Source organism: Lytechinus variegatus, chromosome 1 (genome assembly GCF_018143015.1).
Source record: "Lytechinus variegatus isolate NC3 chromosome 1, Lvar_3.0, whole genome shotgun sequence".
Taxonomy (NCBI): Eukaryota; Metazoa; Echinodermata; class Echinoidea; order Temnopleuroida; family Toxopneustidae; genus Lytechinus; species Lytechinus variegatus.
In genome coordinates this window covers 75,156,812-75,178,768 of record NC_054740.1, presented here as the reverse complement: position 1 = coordinate 75,178,768, position 21,957 = coordinate 75,156,812, and the positions used below count along the sequence as shown (strand labels likewise).

The 21,957-nt window shown below is 35.2% G+C and overlaps 2 protein-coding genes across 4 annotated transcripts; one reads left to right on the top strand and one right to left on the bottom strand.

Moving 5' to 3' along the window:
• Positions 1-3,854: 3,854 nt before the first annotated feature.
• Positions 3,855-15,636, bottom strand: LOC121422962. Of its 2 annotated transcripts, none has more exons than XM_041618222.1 (9): positions 15,082-15,636; positions 14,200-14,326; positions 13,567-13,684; positions 12,341-12,712; positions 10,702-10,914; positions 9,378-9,464; positions 8,797-8,922; positions 5,103-5,315; positions 3,855-4,637 (listed from the first exon to the last, which is right to left on the bottom strand). In XM_041618222.1, exons 1-9 carry the CDS (start codon positions 15,447-15,449, stop codon positions 4,246-4,248), a joined length of 2,016 nt encoding a protein of 671 aa, XP_041474156.1. In that variant the 5' UTR covers positions 15,450-15,636; the 3' UTR covers positions 3,855-4,245. The 2 variants fall into 2 exon arrangements, with proteins under 2 accessions (XP_041474156.1, XP_041474148.1); XM_041618214.1 differs by having other exon boundaries at positions 12,341-12,742; positions 15,082-15,634.
• Positions 15,637-18,019: 2,383 nt separating this feature from the next.
• On the top strand, positions 18,020-21,957 carry LOC121422948 (coiled-coil domain-containing protein 103-like). 2 transcript variants are annotated; one of them, XM_041618193.1, is made up of 4 exons: positions 18,020-18,104; positions 18,916-19,067; positions 19,691-19,847; positions 20,751-21,957. In XM_041618193.1, the coding sequence occupies exons 2-4, from the start codon at positions 18,919-18,921 to the stop codon at positions 21,309-21,311; spliced, it is 867 nt and encodes a 288-aa protein (XP_041474127.1). In that variant the 5' UTR covers positions 18,020-18,104; positions 18,916-18,918; the 3' UTR covers positions 21,312-21,957. The 2 variants fall into 2 exon arrangements, with proteins under 2 accessions (XP_041474127.1, XP_041474136.1); XM_041618202.1 differs by lacking the exon at positions 18,020-18,104 and adding an exon at positions 18,169-18,393.

Sequence of the window (21,957 nt, the reverse complement as noted above, 5' to 3'; positions counted from 1 at the left end):
AACATTTAGATAGCGCTTAATACAAGTTTCTAAGCGCATTGGAAAGAGAAAAAAGAAGTAGCAAAATACAGTGAGAGAGAACAGGAAATGGAATTAAGAGGGCTGCTTAATGAGGTAAGATTTGAGGAGTGTTTTGAAAGATTCGACAGTGGATGCATTGTTCCAGAGTTTAGGGGCAAGAGCAGAAAAAGCACGATCTCCATAACGGGTAAAAGTGCGGGGTCCTAGAGATAGTCGAAGGTGAGCAGTAGAAGAAGATCGGAGACATTCAAGTCAGACGTAACTCTTTGTAAAACACCCCCCTGTAAATGTTTTGCAGCATTAGCATGTTTTCAAAATGTCAAGAACCTTGAAATATATGCAATAAATGTAAACATTATTTTAAGTCGACAGGTCTATTAACTATGTAATTAACCTTTTTTTCTTATAAAGTTATATCTTTTTATGCTTATAAATTAAAGTTCTTATTAAAGAATCTAAATGACCATTCTTGGTCACACACGTGACCAGAACTATGACAAATCTTGACTTTAATTTGTAATAATTCTAAACTTTTTGAGATTTTATAACAAATTAAACTTTCCAAATAATGCTCCTGTGTGAAATCACCCACGTGACCCAGTTCTTTTGACCTCTGACCTTGAACCTGCATATTGGAGACAGCAAAAATATTTCCAAATGACAGCTGGATAAACATGTTAATGCTGTAACCTTTGAATTACTAAATCTCTAAACTTTTTAGATTTACAACTAACTTAAGTCAAAATTTGTCATAATTTCGGTCACACATGTGACCTAGAGTGAGTGAAATGTGGGTCAGGATGAGAGATCTTTATAAGTTCATTATATTATCCACTTTATTATATAAAATATCTCTTCAGTTTCAACAATAATTTCTGAACAACAATATACAGGTACTGAGTATTAAAGTGAAAATTCTATTATATCCTTAAGTATAAATCATTTACACATAGAAGCACATCATTTATACATATTTGTCAAGCTAACAAAAGCACATTAGATATCTGGAACATAGTTGGCAATGACAGAAGTTATTTTTCATCTTTAATGATGAAATAAATCAAAACTTAGCTCTGCACCCCCATGCTAACACTGAGTGGGATGATATTGGTTTGTGTATGCAAGGTAGACCTTTTGGCCCGAATTCACAAAGGTGGTTTTGAAAACCCTTGGTTGAGTCCATGGTTTTATGCAGATTTCCTGTATAAATTACGCTTAATTTTAGCGCGCATCGGGTGCGTGTATAAAACATGTCCAATGCTGATAAGCGCATTTGTCACAGTGTGCCAAATTGACGCCTGTTACCATGGTTAGATACGCTATTTTATTCATGAGTCCACTCTTCAAACAGTGGACTCATGAATCAAATAGCGTATCTTACCATGGTAACAGGCATCAATTTGGCGCACTGTGACAAAAGCGCGCATCAGAATTGGAATTTTTTATACACGCGCCCGATAAGCGGTAAAATAAGCATAATTTATACAGGAAATCTGCATAAACCATGGATTCAACCTTGGGTTTTCAAAACCACCTTTGTGAATTCGGCCTTATGGCTCTGGGAAGCGGGGTGCCAGGGATTTTTTTTCTGTAAGTGCTGTGTATGTCGTACACCATAGGCAGCACCCCTTAGAAATCAGGTTGGTACGCTAAAATGTAGACATTATTTGACCAAAATCAAATTAATTTTGAAGTGAAAACCTTATGCTTGTCGCTTTTTTTCCAACCAGCACCCCTTAAAAATTGTTTCCAGGTCCCTGGTAGGCCTATGATTTTTAATTCATATCATCTTTCTACACATCATACAATGCATGAATGTTAGACTACGAGGCTGTTTAAGTTGAAATGCCATGTTATCTTAGTAGATTGAAATTGTTTATAACAAGCATAAAAAGAAAGTTTCTTCATTAAATAAGGTTATAGGCATTTTATTCTCACTTTCTTGAAACACCAGGAACTTTCTCCTATCTCAATGAACACTTAAAGAGGCATTTAGCACAACTTTAAGATAGCCCTCAAAGCTTTCAGGACGTTGTGTAACAGTGATATAAAACTAGCACATCAATGATGTGGAGCTCATCCGGCATCTCGCAACAAAATTTAACACAATTTCAATTTCAGCCCAGTTGACACTGTAGTGAATTATATTGGTGACATTAATTGAGGATATAGAATTCAAATTGATGAAGAAATGACATAGAAGCATTTTTGGGATCTATCTATGAATAAATTTCATATGAATTAAGTATTAATAATTATCTAGTCAAAGTTTCTTAACTCTGTGTAGAACCTTGGTGAACCTAATGAAGCTCTCAGATGGAATAAAAATATTCAAATTAATCAACAAATAAATAAGTAATATTTGTGAGTTTTGAAAATATATGAATAAATTAGCATGTCTAAGTTGAAATTTTGTATCACCACCTCGAGCTATCATATAAAGCAAACACAATTGAAATTGATCAACAAATGAAGAAGAAAAACATTTTTTTGTGATTTATGAATACATTTTGCATAAATTAGCATAAATAATTTTCTACTAAAAATTTCAAAATTCTGTGTAGAAGTTTGGTGGGCCTCATGAAGTTCTACCAGGTGTAAGAAAAAATATCAAAATCTGTCAACAAATAAAGAAGAAGAGGCATTTTCTGTGATATCTGAATAAATTTTGCATAAATTAGCATAAGTAATTTTCTACTGAAAATTTCAAAATTCTGTGTAGAAGTTTGGTGAACCTCATAAAGTTCTACAAGATGGAAGAAAAAAAGTAAAAATCGGTCAACAATTAAAGAAGAAAAAGCATTTTATGTGAATTTTTAAAAATATGAATAAATTAATTTCGCATACATTATCATAAAAATTGTTTTAGTCAAAATGTCAAAATTCTGTGTAGGAGATAGGTGAACCTCATGAAGCTCTACTAATGGAAGAAAAAAAATCAAAATCGGTCAACAAATAAAGAACAAGAAGCATTTCTTGTGACTTTTGAAAAATGTGCATAAATTAGCATATTTAATGAATTTCAAAATTCTGTGTAGAAGTTTTGAATCCCCCACCTAGTGCTATCATATAAAGCAAACAGAATTGAAATCGGACTTGAAATGGCAAAGTAGTAGCATTTTGAAATTGTGGACAGACGACGGAAGCCACGCCACGGCACAAGTTCATCTTGCCCTTCGGGCCGAATGAGCTAAAAAATAAAATCAGTGTTCTATCAATACCAATATATATATATATATCTATGATTCATATTCTATCAGATCAGACACCCCCCCTATATGGCATATGATCTCCCAAAATACCCAAGCCTAGTAATATGATTAAGGGTAATCCATCCCCTAAGTACAAAATATATTACTCTCCTAAGGTACAAAGCCCCCCCCCCCCCCTCTCCTTTAACCCCTCTTGAATAGCTCAGAACAGAAAAAAATAATATAGACCTCTATGCAGGAAATACTAATTTTCCCTTGGTTACAGCATATCGAATGTTGCTTTATCTGGCAAGCAAAATTAAAGAAATATGCAACATGCTATATTAATCCAGGTTGGCCATTTTACATCAAGGCTCCCAAATATTGTATTGATAAGAAGAGGAAAAATGCATGTATACCAACAGTTTGTCTTATAAAAGATGAAATTGCTTTGAATCTATCGCGTCTGATCCCACTGACTCCATGAATTGATTCAGTAGTCAATTCTCTGACTTGACTCTGAAATCAAATGGTACTATTTTCCCCATTGTGACCTTAACATTAACTAAAAGGCAACTTTTCAAAGGTATGTGCCACATCTTTTCATAGCAGCATTTCCCCATTATTTTTTTTCTATAATGAAATGGAAGAATTTGTAATTTGAAAGCTGTTTCTTGTGGGGAAAGACATCACAGAAATTATACAAGGTGCCTTAACTCCAGTATCTACAGCCTTGAAGCCTAATGATTGATCATTGAACTGATAATCACAAGCAATGCATTTTTTTTTATTCCAAAATGTTATTTGCTTTGCATAGCGGGTAAAAGACTTCACAACTTTTTAAAAGATACTTCCCGAACAGCCTAAATTGGAAGTAAAATCATTCCCTGCAATCAATCACAAAACACAAACTTGTGTGTATGTTTTGTGATACACAGCCATGAATAATCTATTCAGCTTTGGATACTTCCTCTTATAACACGACATAGTCAGAAATGAGTTAGTTGGTCAATGATGCATCCATAACAGATATCTATTCCCCAAGTCCTTGATTGAAATAGATTTGTTTGCGTAGCGTGTGTGAGGGGTTTCCAATTTGCTTCTTTTTTTCTTTATCTGCTGCAGTGCTGAGCAAGTAATTAACCATGGTCAGCATTGAAAGAAGATCTACATGCTTGTTGTAGTGGGAATTGATAACAGAACACAGTGTAGTGATAAACCAAGTGCCTTTGGAGACACTCCTATTAGAAGAATATCCAGGAACTGTAGACAGACTAAGAAGGGTGTCTGATTCATTAGGAAGTGAAGTAACGGCATCCTGCCTGATGTCGATAGCCGCTTGGCCATCTGTTCCCTGGCAAGCCTGGATGAAGAACAGTTTGGGTTTGTCCAAAAGAGTTGGTACGTACTCACCTCTAAATAGTCCTGAAAGGAATACAAAGAAGATTATATTCAAAATTAAAGAGAAAATCTCTTTTTAGTATATACACAATACTGAGTAAAAGACTAGATTCGCGGAAAAAATTTACGAGAACAGTAAGCAAACAGTCGATTTTTATCAATTTTGTCTGTTCCCTAATATTAAGGTTTGTTCTTCCTTTCTCTTTCTTCCTTTCCATCTTATTCTGTCATACTTATCATTTTCTTTGCCTCACACTTCATCTTTTACAACAGTATTGTCCCTGTCCTTGGCCAAGGCCAAGAAATATTTCAGGTTAATGGTGAAAAAATTCCTCCAGTTCTAAAAATAATGATTTTCAGTGTTATGCACTCACTGCAGCCAGCCTCAAAGACAATTACGAGGCATTTTCCTTCTCCTCAGAACCAAGTCTTGGTCTTTCATCCTGCATACCACACTGCTTTATGATGAAAGTATAGCATTATACACACCTGTCAATGCATCAATCTGGATCTGTCTTCCATCAGTACCATAGACACAGCCTTTGGATCCATGAGATAAGATGACGCAGACAAAACAATCATACTCAGAATGATCCATTCTTGCAATCTCTTGCAGGTAATCAACGTATGTTTGCCGAGTGGGGTCATTCTTCACAAGGGTTTTGAATCTCAGATTCTTTTGAAAAGTGTTCCGCAATGCCTCTGTCAAAATATTGAGATAAGATGAATAGATGTCAGAGTTTGACATGGATTAAAACTTCAAAATTGTAATAGTTTTCTAATACAAAAACAAACAAAAAAAAGTATTAAAAAAAAAATCAAAATTGTTACCATACACATTGAACTATTTATGTAGCAACTGTGTGTTCGAATGCCCGTATTAGTTGAACACTTTCCCTCTGTATGTTTTTGTGTTCTCTTCTCAGAATCATTGATATATAAAACAGATTCATTTGACTAGCTTTGAGGGAGATACCATATATATGTACTTCCCCGAAGTAGTCTCCTATTGCCCCGAGTGATAACGAGGGCAATATGAGACTACTGAGGGAAATATGTTGTGGCATCTCCTGAAAATCAAAGCCAGTCAATATTATTATTATCATTATTTTGAATTGAAATTGAATTGAATTATTATATACATGTAGTGTCTACAGCTATGTGATGTAGAATTGAAGCTATTATTTGTAGCAAATGTCTGTTTGCCTGTTGGTACATCCGATTTCACATTATTCATGAACTTGATGATGAAGTAATCCTGGGCTGGCTAAGTAATTGTGACGTAAAGTGTGTACAGTGCAGGTCCACATCATGCATAGTGCAGGCATTCACTTAACACGTATACAAGACTTGCGCTTGGGTTTCATCATTCTAACTCCATGGTTTGATGAATGGGATATTATGGATTGATAGTTTACTACGTAGGCGCAATAGAAAGATGACAAATTCACGGAGGAGGGGTATCTGAATATATCATGGTCCCTGGTCATACACTTGCATCCTGTCTTGGTCATTGTGACTGATTTTGTGCTGAGTTAATCAATTAGACAAACAAAATACATGTTTATATCTTGTCTCCAATATGCCTCTTTCAGGTAAATAATATTTTACATTATTATAGTGCATAATACATTCGAAACATGTTAGCATGAACGTTAAGCACTAATTCTCCTGATCAGATATAGCTGATTCTTAAGTGATAAAAACAAGCAACAGGATTTTAAGGGTGAATGCTGCCCCCAGCATTCAATCTTAATAAAACATTTTCTGAAAATGTTCCGTAATCCGACTGCTTCGGATTGGATCAAATAACATTCTATGGGTTGCTTTGTAGCATCCAAATATACCATACCAACACTCGCTAGAATGCAGTTTAGTGAAATCAGTAGAGTGCATTGCCTAAAATCAGCTTATGTAGCATAACATAAGTCCATGTTTACGCAAAATGTACGTACAGCATGAAGGTACAAAATCAATTAACCTATTTGTCCATTGTATAAATTTCTGGGCAGCTAAATAGTGCAGTAGAATGGGTAAGTTGTATATTAAAGATGGAAGACTGCGGCAGCATTATACAAGTAGAACGCCTCTGGCAGTCTTGCCCGTATTATGCGATTCAATAAAGCAGCAGTGCTGAATTTGAAAATTATTAAACATTAATAATTATTCACAAAACACACTTCAAATGATAATAAAACACTTGGTCCATTGACTTTAAATGACCTTTGACCTTGATCCTGCGACACATGAAAGAAAATCAGTGATACTTGATTACCCTTCTGTTCACATTTCATGTACTAGATCCATTGACTTTCAAAGTAATGATGGCGTTTCAACAAATCCCCCAGCATGGTCAAAGTTCATTGAAGCTAAATGACCTCTGACATTAATCATTTGACCTGAAACTCATGAAAGATGATCAGTGATACTTAATTACTCTTAAAAACTAAACCTAAGTTTAAGTTTATGATATTTATTTTCCCGACATGGTCCAAGTTCATTTACCCCACATCACCTGTTCAAAGATACTTCATTACTCTTTCCAAGGTTCATGAACTAGATCTATACTTTCAAAGTTATGATGAAATTTCAAAAACTTGATTACAATTTCAATGTTGATGATGCCATTGTCAAATACTAGATTATAAGACAAAAAATAAAACATGTATCTATCCTTAACATAATGAGTCTTTTGAGGAAAAAGTCTTTTAAGGAATATGGCTGACAGAGCACACACAAAAAATCCACAATAGTAAGATCTTTTACAGTTTGAAAGAGAAACAAGTGGAATGCCTCTGGCCGTCTCACCTGCATCACGCGTTTCAATATAGCAGCAGTGCTGACTTTGAATACTACTCTAACTCGCACAAGATGTTCAGTGATACATGGTTACTCTTATGTCCACTTTTTTATGAACTAGACCAATAAACTTACAGAGATATGATGGTTATTCAACAAAAAACCCCAACATACCCAAAGTTCATTGACCTTACATGACCTTTGACCTTGATCATGTGACCTGAAACTCGAACAGGATGTTCAGTGATACTTGATTACTCTTATGTACAAGTTTCATGAATCAGATCCATAAACTTTCAAAGTTATGTTAATTCAACAGATACACCCAATTCGGCCAAAGTTCATTGACCTTTGACCTTGGTCATGTGACCTGAAACGCGCACAGGATGTTCAGTGATACTTGAATACTCTAATGTCCAAGTTTAATGAACTAGACCAATAAACTTTCAAAGTTATGATGGTAATTCAACAGATACCCCCAATTCGGCAAAAGTTTATTGACCCTAAATGACCTTTGACCTTAATCATGAGACCTGAAACTTGCACAAAATTTTCGGTGATGCTTGATTACTATTGTGTCCAAGTTTCATGAATCAGATCCATAAACTTTCAAAGTTATGATGGGAATTCAACAGATATCCCCAATTCGGCCAAAGTTCATTGACCCTAAATGACCTTTGACCTTGGTCATGTGACGTGAAACTCATGTAGGATGTTCAGTGATACTTGATTAACCTAATGTCCAAGTTTCATGAACTAGGTCCATATATTTTCTAAGTTATGATGACATTTCAAAAACTTAACCTCAGGTTAAGATTTCGATGTTGATTCCTCCAACATGGTCTAAGTTCATTGACCCTAAATGACCTTTGACCTTGGTCATGTGACATGAAACTGTAATAGGATGTTCAGTAATACTTGATTAACCTTATGGCCAAGTTTTATTAACTAGGTCCATATACTTTCTATTAGTTATGACGTCATTTCAAAAACTTAACCTCAGGTTAAGATTTGATGTTGACGCCGCCGCCGCCGCCGTCGGAAAAGCGGCGCCTATAGTCTCACTTTGCTTCGCAGGTGAGACAAAAAACCAAGGGCAGCAACATCAAAAGGAACAAGTTGTGAATGCATTGCAAAAATGTGTTTTTACAAACAGCTACATGTAATTTGTTTCTATTCAACTTGCTTGTTCACATAACGGTATTACTGTCATTTAAGCTGCATTACTTATGTAGGATTTGTAACACATGTTTCTTTTATCCCATAAAATCAGTAATTTTTCATCAATATTTTAACAATTTATCTCAATATAATAAATGACAAATTAAATATCATTACATGTCTGGATTGCAGAGGCATGTATAAGACAAAACTGTACACTCACCAACATCCTTTTCTGTACCAACTCGTTTTTCAAGTTTGGTTCCTGTGAAATTTTCTGCATTGAAAATGATACACAATCCTCTAGGGAGCCTGTCCATTTTGTACTTTGGCAATTGTGGAGAGGGACCTGTTGTATTCAAATATGAATTGAAACAAATCAATATATTTGGGTATCAATATTTTTATAAAGTAAAGGCTACAAAAATAAAAATGTGTTATTCATACTTCAAATAATCTTACTTGACATATACAAAGAAAAGGTGTTAATGTAAGGTCTAATGGTATAAAAAGAGTTTAATGAAAGCATACAAGGTTTAGAGGAACTTGTTATTCCATACATAAATGTGTGTATTCAACTTTTAGTTCATAGATGTGAAATGACAAACAGAAAGTTATCATGCAAAAAGTATTAATTCAAAGAAGCAAATACAATTTTATGTTGTGGTATTTTCATTTCAAATAAATAAAGTCATCACTAATAAAAATAACAATACATTCAGCAGGGAATAGAGCTTCAGTTCTTTCTATACAATATTTCATTTTTCCTTCCAAGACAAGGTTTGCATGAAATGAATTTCATACCTGGATTTTGTTGCTGTAAAATAGTAGCAGTTTGGGCAGGTACAATCCTATGTCCCCCTTCACTGGGTGTTTGGGTTTGCAGCGATTCTATAGTAAACAGAATGATATCAGGAATTACAAAGTTTTCAATCTAAGAGAAACAAATCAGTTTGAGAGAGTGATTAATCAAGGACTAAAGGAAATGAGTAATTTTTATATTTAAGTTCACTCATATCAATGGGAATTTTCCTTCACACAAAACTTTCTCATCAATAAAAGCAATGTTTAATATACATACTGTAATGTCCAGTATTTTTATCCGAGGTTCAATACACACCACAGTTTTAATTAAAAATTTCTATGAAGCCCCAGACAACAAAAATATGTCACAATAAATGTTTGATCTATCCTGTCTTTCAAGACTTTATCATTGTTCAAATATATTAAACCAATTGGAAGATAATTGCCGCAATAGTCCATTGAAGTACAAGACCACAAAGTAATCATAATCTTACGGCAATAAAGATTAGACAATTTTAACTACTGATTCACCTCATTTCATTTCCTTCACTTATAATCAATACATTCAATGATAATTATACATAAAAGAAAATGTAAATAAAAAGAATAAGGGGGAGATGGCAAAGTCAGCTTCCAAGAACTGCAATCAATTTTACAAAGTAATCAAGTCAAACAAAAATCAAGACCTACAAATGGAAGTCCTTAAGGTTTTGCAATTGAAATGTTTTGATTGAAGCTATTAGGTGCGTAACAAAATCTGAGCCAGGTTCATAGTGGCAATCCTGTCAAGCATCTTTCCATCTTTTACACTGTTGTAAACTTTAAAATTGCTGCAGAGACAAAACCATTCCATTAGCAGCAAAGGAATTGATGTGGCTTTAATTTTGTAGAGGTACATCATTCTATCTGTCTTTTCCTGGACTGTATATTCTTTCTAATATGAAACTGAAAATAAATTCTTAACATTCCTTTTTATTTACTTTTCATGTACACATTGGATGCTCTTACAAATGTACCGTGCACATAAGTACACACAATTTCGTGAGCTTGACCTGCTTCAAACATTTCGCACCAAACACTCACTTCTAAAAACAATACAGGGGGCCGTTTCATAAAGCTGTTCGTAACTTAAGAGCGACTTTAAGAACGATTGGTGACCCTATCTTATGCGCTTAACCATCCCCAATGAATATACCATTTACCACGAGAAAGGATCACAAGTCGTTCTTAAAGTCGCTCTTAACTTACGAACAGCTTTATGAAACGGCCCCCAGACTTCACTCAACATGACAACAGATCATCACACTGCATAGAATAACCATACCTGTTGATTTGGTATCCCTTATTGGTCCTAAGGCAAGGGTCCTTGTGACGGATGCTTCCCTTTCATCATCACCTGGTTGTGTCTTGTCAGAAGGTCCCCTCTCCTCAACTCTTCTCTCTTCAGATATCTTCATCTCCTGCATTTTCTTCCGGACCTCACCTTCTCTCATCTTCTGTAAAACCTTTTCCCACAATTCATCGGCGTAGGCAGGACCTTAAGTCAAGACAGGTCATTTAAGAGATGAGAAATGACAATGACGATAACAACGAAGATGATGACAACAACAACAGTAATAATAACTCGATTTATAAAGATGCCTTTTTTCAACAACAAAATCAGAGGCACATTGATAAGTCTACCCTGAAAATCACTAGGTTGGGGAAATAAACAAAATGTGAATGTAATAACATTTGGTATCAATCTCAGAAGAAATGATTGAGGCCAAATTGCCCTTTAATACCACCCTTTATATTCATTTTGAAAGTTCGATTCCTATACATACTCTGAAAAATACATTTCATGGTCAATAATGGATGAAAAGATTTTTTTTCACAGAATATTACTTGTATTAGTCCTAACTTGCATGCAGAGCTCACACAAACATCATACTAAAATATGACTAGTGTCATCTGCAATAATAGAAAATAGCAAAACATATTGGTTTATTTTACAAATTGAAATTTGTTCCTAAAGAAACTCTTATGATCTCATACAACATGTTGATATTGCCTCATACTGTATTCTTACATGGGCATGCTATAGTATGCAAAATACTTCTTTTAGTGCTACAAAAGAAAATAATAAGACTTGTTTATCACAGCCAATACCTTGCCCATACCAATCCTATATTCTTCAATCTAAAGACTCTAAAAATGCCTGATATATACCAATGTGCAATATTTATGTATTTATGTATCCATAAATTATTACTAATATCTATTGTTTTTATTTTTTTCATACTTTCAACTGAACAGAAATATTCATAAATATTAAACTAGGCATTAAAACAATTTTCACTTTCCTTTAACAAAAACTTCAACTTATCAAAATACAATTTTTATTTTATAAAGGTCCTTTAATTTGGAATGAATTACAAATTACGATAAGACATATTCCAATGCTCAATACTTTTAAAAGAAAAAAATTATTACAGAAGTACCTCTAAATGTTACAGTTTGATATTTTAAATAAGAAATGTATGTGTGTGTATGTGGGTGCTCGATAGCGAATGGTGTATGTGTGTTGATGTTGACGTATGGGTGTATGCTTGAAATGTACTATTTTCAATTAATTTTAGTTTGCTTCTTTTAATCAACGATTCAAAGTTTAAATCTACTGATCTAGCTTATGGAGATTGGCTTTTATAAAAGGCTCTGCCTTTCTGCCTCTCCTAATACTTTCATTTGTATTACTTGTTTTATATGTTTTCTTTATCTATACTCCTTTATATGTGTGTATCTACTTTTGTATGTTTTTAATGAAAGTATCAAATAAATGAAATGATCACATCTTCAAAGTTCATTGAGGAAATGACATCACTCAACTTCATTCAGACTTTGCAAGTTTTATGGGAGAATTTTTTTTTAAAAGAACATGCTGGTTTTCATCAAATACTATTTTTCAAAAATAATCAACTCACCATGTTTTTCCACGGCTTCGTAGTACCATTTCGGTCTCTCAGGGCCAAATGTCAAACCAGACATTTCACTACCTGTCCTATCCTCGGGCTCTCTCTTTATAGCCATTTGTTGTCCATGCACCAACTGTTGGGGTGGGTACTGCTGGCTGAAAGATGGTGTTGCCTGTTGGTGTGGATTGTGATATTGCTGTGGTGGATTCTTGTAGTAAGGTTGTTGATATTGCTGTGGAATCCCTTGGTAGACGTGTCCATCCGGTGGTGGGATGTGCGTGTGCACTCTAAATGTTGGTTCAGATTTGCTTCTCATATTGGCAGGGTCGTATGCTGCTCCACTACCTTGATGAGATTGGAAACTTTGACTGGAACACGATTCTACATTAATTGCTGGTGATCTTTCATTGGCTAATCAATTTAAATGAAATCAAAGAAAAGTTTATTCATACATCCACAGGAAAAATTGAGATGTCACATCTACACCGTGTTGCTTATTGTACTACATTGTTCAACACAAATAAACAATACTGGTAATCATAATAGCATATGTTGGAAATAAAGGCCTATGAAATCAACTAAGTGTGCATGCTAAATCAATTTACATAACTTTCAAAGAAAGCAAAAAAACCCAGAAAGACTAAAAAAGGACTCAGTTTTAAGGCGAGCGAGAGAGATCGCTTGCTACTACTTACTTGAATCCATTTCAGGTAGAGCAATTTATCGCTAGCCTCAGAAAGGTAGAAATGCGGAAAGACTAGAAATCAGGCAACATCATTCACATTTGTATTGTTTGTACAACTTTTTATTTCCATACATGTAGAATCTCTATTCTGACATCAAATGTAGAACTAGAGAGTCAGTCAATAATCGAACTGTTAGAACCAACATTGACAACCCCATTTCCAGTCAAATAAGAGCACACAATTACATTGTAAGCAATAACACATTTTGCAAAAAATGACAATAAAAAGTTAATTGAGATAAATGTTGCATATATACATCTGATTGTTTGTCTCCTTAGATGTGGTTTGTAACTTAGTGTGCATTCCTCCATCCATTTTTTAATCGGACAAAAAAACCCATCCCTTATTTGTCAAAGAAGGGCTTTTTGCAGAGCTCCCTTAACCTCCCCTTTAAGTTTTAGGAGAGATTTTGATTGCTCCCCTCAAAATGAGTCCCACAATAAATTTATTCATTTCTTTTATAATTAATGCAAAATAAAAGCTTCTTACCAAAATACTTTTCTATTTCTTTAACAATGGCTATGTTTCCAATAGACTGCATGATTGAAGTGAAGTATTCAAGATCTCCCGGGCCAATCAATGTGTATTTCTCCATTAGAACAAAGAGCTACCAAGGGAATAAAAAGATGAACTGTTAGCAATTCATTATTATGGCTCAAATAAACTTGAAATAATAGTAGCATACATTTTGAAAATGACCTGGATCTAATGTTTACAATTAATCAAGTATTTGAATAATGAGAAAATCTAGAAAATCATCCCTGAAAAACCATATAAATTATGTCATTTGTTAAAATCAAATACTCAAGTTTTCCAACAAAACAGAATTAATTGTATCCATCAAATTTTGAATTTAAAAAAATCAAGTGTGAAGCCACTAGAACATTTGTTATTAAATGTTATTGATCTATGACATAAACAAATGAGTGACAGCAATGGAACATAAGCAATAAGTTAAACAGATAATGCATTTCTGATTTTTGTATAAAAATAGCATAAAAGCTTTCTAGCCATTATCTACTATTTGGTCTGTATACTAAAAAAATGAGAAATCTTTTACAAGCCATTTGTTAAAAATCAATTCAATTGTATTCTTCATTTGTTTTTCTTTCTAAATGTCACCTGTAAGAGTGTCTTGCATTCTTCGATGGCTGCTACAGGAATTGGAATTTCACCTCCACTGAGATAAAATTTAAATTGGTCTCTCTCGTCTCGACTCAGACTGTCAGATATCCTTAGCATCAATCTCCTAGAAACAAAAACACCATAAAACAAACAAGGGACTTCAATTCAGGACTTCAATTTTTTTGGCTCAACTAACCAAAATGTGGCTATCACTATTTCACTTATTTACTAAATTATTATATGAATGTGTATGCCTTAAATTTTAACAGCAAGTATGTGGAAGATATGAAATAATGTTTTACAAAATTAAGTTTTGTTTCTGATTTTACATGAAAAAGCTGCTAGAGGCCGGTGTTGTGATTTTTTTTATAACTACACATATAGTTACCAAGAATGCATACAGCATCATAATAATCCAGGATAAAAAGAGCACTTATTGAATAAATGCACTATTCACAGGCACCGAGACTTTCCATTGTCTAGTCCAGCGCCTTAGACCACTCAGCCAGAGCACCTGTCCACAATTCAACTCCTGCAACCCCCCCCCCCCTTTGCACCCAGAGCAAACTGTTTTTATTCACTTTGGGAGAACCTTGCAGGTAAAACATGAATGAAAGTAGAATAAAAAATGTAATATTTGCTTGGATTGTACTTTAATAAAGATTGAGATTGCAAAATGAAGGCAGACTGAAATATGATAAAATTAATCATGAGAATTCTTGTCATTCCCCCTTGTCTGTATATTCATAAGAAAGAGAATTTTGAATGTAACAAACATTTAAAAATAATTTGCTCAGAATTCAGATTCAGAATATTTCAAAGATAGTTTTCATCTGATACTATCCCCACTGTAAACATAAATGCAATAAACTCATTTACCTGTAAGAACTTAACATGTGGGCCAACTTTCCTTCCTTGCTGCTCCATGACTTCAGTTTTTTCACCAGGTCATAGCGATTGATTGCTTGCATCAGGAGCACCAGCAATGAAATGTCATCTGCTGTGACCAATGCAAGCTTTTCCAATTCTGTAAACAAGTAGATACCCCTATTCATATTCTCAAATTTCCGTGGGGCAACACCCAAGTCTTGGCATAAGTACTTCAGCTTCTCCATATCTCTTGCTCCTAATCCATTGTCAATTTCCTTCAGTAGAGTCCGGTATTTAATAGAGTTTGCACCGGGGTTTGCATCCTTTTCAACATCAGAACTAAGTGCACTATCACTGTAACTGGTTTGAAAGGCCATGGCTGGATCTGGAACTCAGTCACTATATGAAATTTTCAAATAAATGTCTTTTTCGTGTCCTCTCAGTGTTCTAAATGGGCTAAATAGGTAGAAATGAAAAAGAAAACATACCATACATCCTTAAAAAAGATGAAAATTATCTACTGAAATAATCTTTGGTTTGAAAATGATTAGCCTGCAAATCGGAATGACCAAAAGAGCACTGATTATGGCACATGCAGGATTACAAGTACAGTACTGCTCGCCCTTAATACGAGTGGTGCACATTATGTCACACTGTTCTTGTAATCATGTCACAGGTGCAAAAATAGCAATGTACAAACCTCAGGGCATTTTCGTAGTGTAGCAGCCTGAGGACGCTACAATGGAGTGGTGGCATCTTCAGTGAATCCGTTAGTACAAATTTCCGGACCTTACAATTTTGAGTGGTCAAATAATATTATGAACACTTTATTAAACTAAAAATTACAAATGTGCAAGCCAATTTACAGACCTCCTGCATATTGGCTTTACGTAAAAACTGTATACACTTGACAAATTTTCTGTAAATTTTCTCAAATTTGCCATATACTACTCATGATTCATGAATATCCATAAGTCTTCCTTTTTTGCCATGTGTACGTACCAAAGAGCTGCTGATGCATGAAATGTTTGAAGGGGGCCCCATGCCTATGCACTGAAAAATATAACTTGAACTAGATTAATCATGAATTTCTTTCAAATTCCATAAAACTTTTAGTTGATATTGTTCCTTATATGGAATGTGCCAAAAAGTGAATAAAATTTTAGAGAAATACATGTACATGTAGGCCTAATCTAGATCTTCATGATTTTCTTTGGATAATTCATGACCAGTCATTTTCAGATTGAAGAGTGGACAGCATCGTTGAGACTCGTCCTCTGCCCCCCCCCTGATGAGTCACAACCCATGGAAAGGACGTATCCCTGCCCCCTAGACGAGCTTGAATACCTATTTTGCCCCCCTGACGAACTTGATGCCCCCCTTTTTTTTACATGTCAATTTTTTTTCTGATACCATCGAAGACCTTTTTCAATGAAGACTTTTTTTTTGCTTGTCAAATTTTTTTCTGGTACAATTAAAGACCTGTTTCATTGTCAACCCTTTTGTTTTTTTTTTTTGCTTGTCAAATTTTTGGGGTGGACGAATTTCGAATTTGCCCCCCCCCCCCCGTGAAAAATCCTTGATATGCCACTGGAGTGGAGACGCACTTCAGCAGAACAACCAAAATACAGAGACTGAAGCCTTTGGTCTATTGGCTATCTAGATCTATACTAGTATTGACCTAGTTAGTGGGATCTTGCCTTCATTGAGTTTGGTATTCATGATTTTAGCCACTCATTCAATGAACAAAGTTATGATATAACCTTGTTCTCAGTTATATCTCCATGTGTGGCAAAATAAGGGTGGCAATTTTGTCTTATTTTTCTCTTTTTCCTATGGGACAAATGCTTAATTTTCTTACACTGTTAGCATGGTTAGTTTCCAATACAGCTATTCATCATTCTAACTTGGCTCTTATGTAAATTTGTTTCTTTGAATTATTTTTTCTTAATTAAAAATAGAGATTGAAAAATGAAAAATATCTTGCCATATTACTTTCCACCAATAGAGGCCGTACACAAAAATATGCCAAAAATTCAAGTTTTTGAGCGCTCTGGTGAATACAAATATTATTCCCACGTTACTACTAAACAATAAATTGCAACTGTGGAAATTTGTAATTTTAGTCACAAAAGTGATATTTTAATGATTTTTTAAAGTGTGTGCTCAATACAGCATTGGCATACCATAGTCCTACCTGTAGATTCTCCACAGGCCAGTTGGTAGCAGTGAACAAGTGATTTTAGCTGATTTTGTATAAACTGTTAAAAATGTCAACTTATAGCATACTACTATTAACATGATTAACCTCGCCTCGCATGTGGGTGAATGAATTACTTAATCATATGTTTTTAAGTTTGCTCAGTTACCTCATCATAATCTGATCATAAACATTTTTCTACTGAGCCTGAGCCCATAGTCATACAAAGTCAAAGAGTAAACATATCAAAAGATGTCTCCCTCACTGGCCTCAGACTCTTAGTCAGTGAGCTTGACTCTAAGATCCACTCATCCATATTCCACAAATGTAGATTTGTAAGAAAATCAGCCAAGGCCAGGGGCAGGTTAAGTTAACTCACACCCGACACCGGGACAGGAGTGATGAGACCGTCACTGTCAAACTCAAAAGTCAGAACAAAATAAAAAATAAGATTTGACAACTCACTCAATGACGCCATGCCCATGTCTATAACGAAACTTGAAAAAAAAACTGGATTCAGTCTGGCTGCCAATATGTCTACATCTATGCAGGAACGTCATTAAAAATCATGATCGTGAAAGACGTGATATCACAAACAAGACGACAGCCCGTCTGGTAAATCCCCCAGCCTAGCCCGCTGGGAATACCCTCCATTTTCCTGATTCAGAGATGAGAACAGGGATTTCCCCCAGAAAGGCCCCGAAGGTCATTGCGCATGCGTTGTGCAACCGTTGCTGTCTATAAACAAATAGCATCGGCATCGCCTCACAAATTGCTTTCAACAAATCGTTACAACATTACGCACTTGAAGGTCAATCAAACGAATGAATAAGTAAGTACAAGGAGAGCCAAGTCAAAAAAATAATCTAGATCTAGTTAAGAAGCGGCCGTAGACATGGTAGATACACAAGCAAGGTTAAAACTTAAATTTCGTCAGCCACGAGTCACCTTGCCTAGGCCAGGGGCAGGGCTAGGCACGGGGCACTAGGCAAAGAGGCCGCCGGCGGCGTGGCAGAGCTCCTCGCCCTGAGGCTGAGCTGAGGGCTCCTGACTAGCCTGGAGGCGTTCGGGAGTAAAAATCATAGTACTATCGTACCTTTACCCCCTAACGCCTGGCGCGGGTACGTATAGGGTCCCACGTCGGAAGGGAAAATGCAACTATACAAATGCACCAAACTGCGCCTTATAATTTGAATCTGACGTTAACACTTCTGTACATGGGTAAAAATATCGGTTAGCAACGTTTGGTAAAAAAAAAATTTAGTGAAAGGAAAAAAAATCGCAGAAATGGGATGAAGAAATAAAAGTAGAAGAGAGTTTACTCACATTTGTTGTCTTCGCCATCTTGGATCCATTGTTAATCATGTTAATGCAACCTAGTTACGTGACGCTTATAGAGGGCGGCAAAATCATGTGCTAAAATGTCCCGCTTCAACCACTGAACCAGGGGGGTGTTTCATCAATATTGTCGCGCGACAATAGTCAGCGCTGACAGTTGTCGCGCGACAATATTGATGAAACACAAATATAGGCACAGTAGATTTAGTCTTACATGTAGAGGGTTGACAAGGCCAAGTGATAAGGAGAAATATACATGATGTTTAGAAAAAATAGTAATTAATAATTAATTTTTGTCATTTCAGAGTATGGCTGATCTCAAGGAAGACAGGATTGATTTCAACAAGCTTGAAAAGGAATTGAATGCAGCTGTGGAGGCAGATGCATCTTACTGGAGAGAGAATGATGCTAAGCTAAGGGCTATGGAACAACGTGTAGAGACATACGACCAATTCAGGTACATCATATTGAACTGAGAAGTTGCATCTCACTTACAGGAGCAAACATTTTCTGTTTTTATTGGTGATACTCGCACATTAGGGAGATTAGTGCATCAATTATAAGGGAAATAAGATTTTTTAAAAATTACCGGTAGTATTGAGGTATTTGTACATGTTTTAATGTAATTCTGATTTCTTGTTATTACCTGAATGAAATGAAGTTTGAAATAATTTCAACTGGTCAGGGATGAATGCAGTATTTCACCAATAGAGCTGAAGGTTAATTTCTTCAGAGTTTGTTGTAACAAGCATATGTTCCTACATGCATCCATGGGTATACACTGTAAGTACATGATACATACTAAATTGAGGGGGGTGGGGTGTTACAATAATTCACCCCCCCCCCCTCCAAAGCTTCTCCACTTTTGATTCTACACTTGATCTACTTCCTACTACTATTGAAACTAATGTAACCTGCTGCTGAATTGTCCAGTAGTCAAACAATCAAGAATCCACCTATTGCAACTTTCTTGCAAATTTGCTTCACCCAAAGTAAATAGATTTTATAAAGTTGTAGAGTGACTGATATTTTAAAAAGATTTTTAGTACCAAATACAAACCTTGATACTTTGTTGTGTAGGGACATGGTAGCAGCAGCTCACATCAAGCCTCTTGATAAAAAAGACAAGATTGGTCAGGGTAAGCGCCAGCAGCCTTGGAATCCCTTTTCATCATCCAGTACAGCATCAACAGCTGCTAAAGATACAGGAAGTCAGGTTCAATCAATTACCACCAAGGTAGGACAAATACATGGACCAATAGACCTAGACCTTTAAAGGACAAGACCACCCAAACAAAAAGTTTATTCAAATGAAAAGAGAAAAATCCAACAAGCATAGCACTGAAAATTTCATCAAAATCGGATGTAAAATAAGAAGTTATGACATTGTAAAGTTTCGCTCTAATTTCACAAAACAGTTTATGCATATATGCACATCCTGGTCGGTATGCAGTTGAGGAAACTGATGTCATCCACTCACTATTTCTTTTGTATTTTTTTACATGAAATATTCTAATATTCTCATCATTGTCAAGTAAAACAAGGATTAATTCTTCCCTGAACACGTGGGATTAGCATTGTTTACTATAACATGTATATGGTGAACAGTCAAGTTGAAAAATAAGCGAAAATTTAAAATGCCATAACTTTCTTATCCGATTTTAAGAAATTTTCAGCGTTATGCTAGTTTGATTTTTCTCTATTTATTCAAATCAACACTTTTTGGGGTGGACTTGTCCTTTATTGCTAAATCATTGAAGACATCCTCACTAACAAATACACCTGTAGATGTGATACATGGCAATAAACAGATCATTTCAGCAACAAATTAAGTTTACTTGAAGATGCTCATGAACTTCTTTAAGTCCCACTTGCATGTGGATCATAACCAGTCCACTATGATTATATTGTGCTTAGGGGATACATGATACTGTATAGTCCTAGAAGATTCTTGCCTAGACACTACACTGTTGGCATTTGCTAATGACTGATTACTCAGTTTCTAGTGGAATTATTTGGTACATTCTTTATAAAACGTATAAACATATTGTTTACTTTGAGTGATCGTGTATAATTTGTTTTATGATCATTACCAGACCTGGAACTAATTCTGTATGCAACCTCATTCTTTGATTAACAGGTTAAGATCCCCAAGAACGGGCATGAATTTACAAAGGAATGGAGGAACCGAAAAAAGTCTCCAGGCAGCTGCTATTCCTACCTACTGGATCTAGGTGGGGACACACTTTCTAGAATTTTCCGATCTGAGATAAGTTTTGGTCTTCTTGGTGAAATCATCACAGCACTCGATAACGATGCAGAAGAGGGACATTGTGGGAAGGTAGCGAACATTTTGATGTGTCTTACACGAGCAGGAAGGTTCAGTCTTTCATTGGATTTTCTGAATAAATCTGAAAAGGAAGCTCTATCAAAGTTAATAAATAAGCTGGAGCAATGGGGACAAGCTGGTGATAAGACTGGAAAAAACATTGATAGGACTCCTCAGAATGGAGATATTGGAGAGACGCCAGAGGTGCATGATGGAGGGTCAAAAAGAGAGGATTTGGAAAAGGAGAGTTTAACAGATGATGGAAAAGAAGAGACAGAAGAAGGATCTTTCCAAGAGAATTGTGAACAAATAATGCTTTCAGCAGAGGATGCTGAGAAGTTAAGACATCTTTACAAACTCTCTGAAAAATGATGCCATTCTCATGAAGTAAGACATTCCAAGTATATTTATAGCAAGTGATGCATGCAATTTTGCTTGAAATTAAATTGTTCAATGATTATTTATTTGTTTCAATGAAAAATGGCTTGACTCAGGCCAAGTTATACCTTCCTGCCGCCCCTGGCCATTTTGGGAAAAGCGCAGTACATGTACATCATCATAATGATGATTATGGTGATGATAATGATGATGATAATTATATTTGTATCCAAATCAGATGGGTATAACTTACATGTATGTAGATCATTTTATAATGTTCTTTAAAATATTAAATATGGCTGTATTCCCATGCACAGCAGAGCAGGATTTTTTAATTAACTAATATATGTTTCCAACTGTTTACAGGTGAAGTTGCATAAGTTAACCTTCCATAAGTCAAATAGACATATATACCTCTTCTAAGTCAAGTTTCTCCTTAGTAGAACAGATTTCAAATGATTTGACTCAGACAAAGTCACTTTTAGTTGTAGAATATTAAAGTCATTTTGATACAAAGAAAAGATGTCTTCAATGCACATTTGCATGTATGCATATATACAGTGCGTATCAAAAAAAGTTAACACTTAGAAAAAATCCTGTAAAATTGTATATTTGTAATATCCTGAAGATTTTTCCACAT